Source organism: Silene latifolia, chromosome Y, assembly GCF_048544455.1.
Source record: "Silene latifolia isolate original U9 population chromosome Y, ASM4854445v1, whole genome shotgun sequence".
Taxonomy (NCBI): domain Eukaryota; kingdom Viridiplantae; phylum Streptophyta; class Magnoliopsida; order Caryophyllales; family Caryophyllaceae; genus Silene; species Silene latifolia.
The window spans coordinates 167,054,196-167,060,685 of NC_133538.1; the positions used below are offsets into that span (position 1 = coordinate 167,054,196).

A 6,490-nucleotide genomic window follows, 5' to 3' on the forward strand; every position below is an offset into this window, starting at 1 on the left:
CAAAAGGCCAATAATGATGATAACAAACCATAGAAAAGTGATACTTCTATGGCAATATCTATGGCATCACGTGCCCTCACGTGACCAAAAAAAAAAAAAAAAAAAAGACGATAAACACAAACCACAAACAGAAACATCAACACAACCACAAAATAGAACGAAACAAGTTGCCTGACGATAAACCCAAACCACTGTCCACACCTCACGTCCTCACACCTGCCGTCCTGCCGCCGGCCTGTATTTCCTCCGGCCGTCACCGGTCACCGTCTGCCTGGCGTTCGAGTTCTGACCATCCACCAGTCGGCAGTCGCGGTACAGGTATGTGTTCGTTCTCAGTTCTTACTTCTCAATTCGATTAATTTGTTGTTGATTGTTGATTAATTCGATTAATTTGTTCTTATTAGTTATTAGTTTTGATTAATTTGTTCCCCAAATTCAATTAATTTGTTCTTATTACTTATTAGTTTGATTAATTTGTTCCCAAAAGGCCAAAACCTAGATCCCAAATTACTTTGAAAATTTACAACCAGCCTGTGAATGTTTGTAACATGAAAGTAGTTAAGTAGACGTTTACACTATTATTCATCACAAATTTTGATGCTACTTTAATTTACTAGTGAATGTGCACAGTGCAGTAGTAGTGCACGATTGAAGTCATTGAACAATTAAAAATCTTGTCTTTTGACCTTTGTTAATGAATTTGCCTTATCTACTAATAGTGTAGCTTAGAATTTGTTATTTGTTTGTAGATTGAATCAACGAAAATGAATAGCATACAATACTTGTGGAGTCGGAAGTCACAAAAAACCACATCGTCCTCTTCTCCGTTGTCATTAGAACCTCAAAATCTCCCTAATCAAGAAGAGCAAATTAATGATGAGCAAATTAGTGAGGGGGAATCCGATAATCCATCAATTCAAGAGGGCAATCAAAGTGAGCATGAGGGTAATTCACCAACTCAAGAGGGTAATCAAAGTGAAGAGTACAATGTTCTTCCTCTTGATCCTCCACATGATCCGGGAAACCGTAAGCCAATATCATCTTACCGGGTTAATGATCGAGATGCCTTGAGAAGGATATATATCGGAAAAGGACCTTGTAGACCTAGACCAAATGGTGAATTTCCTCAAACTTTCCAAGGTAATAAAATGCGTCGCTTCAAAGTTCTTTGGTATGATAAGTATGATTGGCTAGAATATAGTGAGGAAAATAATGCGGCATTTTGCTTTTGTTGTTACTTGTTCAAAGAGCCTTCAAGTATCCCGAAAGCAAATGTGTTTGAGATTGGAGGGTTTAAGAATTGGAAAAATGCGTTGGATAGATTTAAAAAATATGTTGGGAAAGGTACTAGTAGTTCTCACAAAGTAGCTAAACAAAAGTATGAGTCTTTCATTAATAAAAAAGAATCAATAATAGAGATAGTTGAAAAAGTAAGTGATGAAGCTAAGAGTCTCTATAAATGCCGTTTGTTACGCTCTCTTTCTTGTTTAAGATTTCTTTTGAGGCAAGGACTAGCATTTAGGGAACATAATGAAAAAGCAAAGTCAAGTAATAAGGGTAATTTTCTTGAACTTTTGGATTGGCTTGTTCAAAATAGTGAAAGTGTTGCCAAAGTTGTTCTTGCTAAGTCTCCGGAAAATCACCAAGTTACTTGCCCAACCATTCAAAAAGAATTAATTAAATGTTGTGCCCAAGAGACTACTAAGCTTATCATTGAGGATCTAAATGGTGATTACTTTGGTCTATTAGCCGATGAGTCTAGTGACGTGTCTCATAAGGAAGAATTAGCTATTTGTTTGCGTTATGTTAATAAAGATGGTAAACTTTGTGAAAGATTTCTTGGGATTGTGCATGTGAAAAATACAACTAGTTTGACACTTTTTGAGAAAATAAAGAAACTACTTGATGGCCACTCATTAAGTATGTCAAACATCCGTGGTCAAGGCTATGATGGAGCTAGTAACATGAGAGGTGAGTTTAATGGTTTGCAAAGTTTGATAATGAGGGACAATCCATGTGCATATTATGTTCATTGTTTTGCGCACCAACTTCAATTGACATTAGTGGCGGTGGCTAAAGAAAACAAAGATTGTGCCAAATTTTTCCAAAATCTTGGAATTGTGCTTAATAATATTGGATATTCTTGTAAACGTTTGGAGATGGTTAGGGATATTCAATCGGATAAGGTTTTGGAGGCCTTAGCATCGGGTGAAATTGAAAGTGGTAAGGGATTGAATCAAGAACTTGGTTTAAGTAGACCGGGGGAGACTCGGTGGGGGTCTCATTTTAAATCAATTGTGAGAGTCATGTTTTTATATGGCACACTTATTAGAGTTTTTGAGATAATTAGTAAAGGGGCTAAATCCGTTGATGATCATGCTAAAGCCGAAATTGGGATAGATCACCTTGAATCTTTTGAGTTTGTTTTCATGTTACATTTGATGAAAGTGGTGTATGGATACACTAATTCTTTGTGTGAAGCATTACAAAGAAAAGATCAAGACATTGTTAATGCCATGACTATTCTTGATTTAACTAAGGAGCATTTGACAAAGTTTAGGAATGATGGATGGGATCAATTTCTTCAAACGGTTTCTAACTTTTGTGCAAAACATAATATTGAAGTCCCCAATATGGATGATTTTTATGCTCCTCCGGGAAGATCAAGACGTCGTCTTGTCAACGAGCTTAACCTACAACGATTTCGAATTGACATGTTTATAGGTGTTTTGGATAAACAAGTCCATGAACTAGATAGCCGATTTGATGTGAGAAGCATGGAGATGCTAATGTGTATGGCTTGTTTAAGCCCCACCGATGTTTTTGCTTCTTTCGATAAAGACAAATTGGTTAGACTTGCAAAGTTCTATCCTAATGAGTTTAATGATACCGAGATAACATTACTTGAGTTTGAACTTGATATTTTTGAAAGTGATATGCTAAGGGATTCAAGATTTCATCTTATTAAGAGCCTTGGTGAGCTTTCAATTATGCTTGTTGAGACAAAGAAACATATTTCATATTCACGTGTTTATTTGTTATTGAAGCTTGTATTGACACTTCCGGTGGCAACGGCAAGTGTGGAAAGAGTTTTCTCCTCCATGAAGTATGTGAAGAATTATTTGCGAAATAGTATGAGCGATGAACTATTAGATAATTGTTTAGTGACTTATATTGAGAGAGATTTTTTTTCACAAGTGAGTGATGATGATGTTATTAGGCGTTTTCAAGATATGAATCCTCGTCGGATGGCTTTAGATTTTTCTTAGATTTTTCCTTTGTAATTTACTATGTATTGACGATATTTGAATTTTAATGTATAAATGTTGTCCGCAATTTTTTTTTTCTTACTGTGCCCCCCTTTACCCATATCCTGGATCCGCCACTGGCATCAAGCACCAAAAACAAATTTGATATTTTACAAGACACTCAAAATCCAGAAGAGGACAATATTATAGCAGATGATATCAACAAAAATACCCATATTTTTCATGACTTGGCAAATAGTTTCAAAGGTTAATAAGGACCATTGGATGTATTATTATGAGCACTAAGAAAAGGTGTAAACATTCGGAATATTAGGGAAAAGATGCGTAAAATAATGCATGCTTATTTTTGTGTGTTTCAAAAGCACACTTGAGTAAGTCGTTGAATTTTTTGTTTTGCTTTTATAAAGCACACAGTAAATCTACTGTTATGTAATTGATCAGTTTCCCGCTCCTTGCCTATAAAAGGATGCGTTTTTTATTGTTGTAGGCAGGCTTTTTCTGGCTCTATCTCTATCTCTCACTTGTAATTCTTCTCTCTTTATAATAAAAGTTTACTAAGCGTTCCTCATCTACTAGTTGAAAAATTAAGTTTGTAAGTTGTTTGTTTTTATTTTTATTTTACATAGTCCAAGGATGAGCCTTATAGACTAAATTCTTTGTTGAATTATGACAAGACTTGACTAAACTACCTATTTGACCATAGTTATGTTATTTTTCTAACTGATTTTTATTACTTATCAACGTAATTTAAGAGGGTTTAGTGAGGGTACATTATCTTCAGTTTGAACTAACGACCTATGTGGGTGTACCGTACCGTTTGCTGTAAGTCGAAAGAAGGCGCTGGCTTTTTTGCAGTCCACTATAGGTTTAAACAGTTCAAACGTAACACTTTGTAGTAAAGTCCTAATCACTAGTAATGTACGTATTTAGGTATACCACCTATTCTTGTATTACTTTGGTAAGTCTGTAAAGATCCGACATATTTGGTATCTGAGCCATGGAATAATAGGGAGTTTATGATAGTTAAGTCATAATTCAATATGTTTTTAGTTATGAGTAAGTCGGTAAAGCATATAAATATGAACAAGTCTACTGTTAAAAACAGTATCACTAACGAGGTTGATTTACCTCAAGATCTTGAATTATTAAACAAATAGACTATTCCTCGAGTTAATACTATAACCATTTATAAATTAGGATGGTTTGAAAGAATAGGTTTTAAACAAGTAGTAAAAACTACTGAAGAATCTATTTCTTTGAATAATGCTGAGATGTACATTCAATTATTAAATAGTTATGATATAGAACCTTACAAAAAATCTCATTATAAGTTTCTTCACATAGGATTAATCCAAGTGGATTTTAAACCCTTAACTCTTGAAGGATTCCTAGAAAGCTTTATAGCAGCTCTAAGAGATGGTAGAAATTTAGATTAGCAAAAGTCATTTATGGGAGTGGTCAAGTCTAGTTTAGCTCATGGCCCAGTTTATTTTGATGTTTATCCAAATTTACAGTTATCTTTAACAGATACTAATATTCTTGATGCTTTAATTTTAAATGTTAAGACTCATGGTTATAATTATGCTAAAGGATCCGAATACACAAGAGGGATATTTTCCTCCCCACACTTAAAATTTACATCGTCCTCGATGGAACGCGATGTAGGGAAGAAATAGGAAAAATAAAAGACATGTTTTTGTATTTTTAAATAATAGAATTTTCTTCTCACACTTATTTATTTACATAATTTCCAATGGAAAAATTTTTATGGAGGAAATTCGGAAATGAAATACATGTTTTTGAATATTTTTGAAATATAAAATTTCCTCCCCACACTTATTTATTTACTATGTTTCAAAAAGAAACAAATGTGTGGATGAAATTGAAATTAAATGCATGTTTTTGGTTTTTCAAAAAAATTTCAAAGAAAAGAACATTTTTTTGAGTTTTTAGAAAAAAAATTATCAAAAAGAAAAAGAATGCATAAAAAAGCTTGTGTTACCTCCCAAGAAGCACGGTTTTAAGGAAACCGCCAAACCTACAATCAAACACAACAAACAAGTGAGTCATTTAAAAATCTCATCAAAGATCTCATTATTAACTTATCAAATGAAGATGACCAATTTACAAAAAAATGGTTATATGTAATGAAGAGCAACAACCATGACAAATAGCACACATAAGAGACAAGATTAGTCATAAGCAATTTATAAGAAAAGGTGAGCACACCAAATGTGTCATACTCACCCCAAGCCTTATCATTTTTTTCCCAAGGCACAATAGGTAGACTCTTCAAGCCATGCACATCATCACAATCTTCATTCGCATCTCCTCCAAGAGTGTTAATTTTGTCCCTATTTCCAAATGTCTCCAATAAGAAATCATCACGGGGCAAACCAACCTCTTTGAGGAGATAACATAATCATATTCAATATTCATAAACTAAAGTAAAGGGGTAAGAGAAATGAGGTCTAAATGACCGGTGGATGATGTATAGGAATCATCCTCAACACAAAAGCAAACCTCAAATTTCTCAAGAAGAGGTTCATTGAGTGGATGCTCATCATAACCCCTCACTTGATCTTCTTCACTAGCCTCATCATCAATATCAAACCCAAGTCCATCTTTACTCCTAACAAACTCCATAATTAAGGGGACACCCTCCCATTTTATCAAGTTTCCAACACAAACATCATCATGAAGAAGGGTGGGTGTTCCAATCTCCTCAAGTACAAAGTCCTCATCCCAATCCACATCAAGGTTATTATAAGTCAAGCCTATAAACTCTTCATCATAAGGCTCATCAACAATTTCAAGTTCCTTACAAAAGCTCTCAAGCTTTTCATTTCCCAAAGGAAATTCTACCCTTTCATCTTCCTCACAATCTTTACCATCATTTTCCCTTTCCAACTCAAGAATCACTCTCAGAAAGTACTCTCTTACCAAGGCCTCATGATCAACCTCAAATGATACACACTCCAATTCATTTAAATATAATGGCTCCACAACTTCCTCTCCAAGTAAGCAATTTGGTTCAATCAATCCATAATCACACGCAAACGACATAACCTCCATTTTACACTCATTACCAGATAGTATGGAATTCACATGGTGTGGTGTAAGATGGTATGTAAAAGGTGCAACTTGACTTGGGAAAAGGAGGGGAGCAAAATTAGAAGGTGGAGAGTAAGGTGGTATACAAGAGGGATCGAAGACATGCA

General features: G+C 34.6%; 1 protein-coding gene across 1 annotated transcript; it reads left to right on the forward strand.

Moving 5' to 3' along the window:
- The first annotated feature begins 214 nt into the window (after positions 1 to 214).
- Positions 215 to 3,301, forward strand: LOC141626797 (uncharacterized). Its single transcript, XM_074440442.1, has 2 exons — positions 215 to 318; positions 750 to 3,301. The coding sequence occupies exon 2, from the start codon at positions 765 to 767 to the stop codon at positions 3,267 to 3,269; it is 2,505 nt and encodes an 834-aa protein (XP_074296543.1). The 5' UTR covers positions 215 to 318; positions 750 to 764; the 3' UTR covers positions 3,270 to 3,301.
- The last annotated feature ends 3,189 nt before the right edge of the window (positions 3,302 to 6,490 follow it).

Excerpts from the sequence above, each read along its gene's own strand:
- LOC141626797 (XM_074440442.1), top strand. The coding sequence starts at position 765 with ATGAATAGCATACAATACTTGTGGAGTCGGAAGTCACAAAAAACCACA.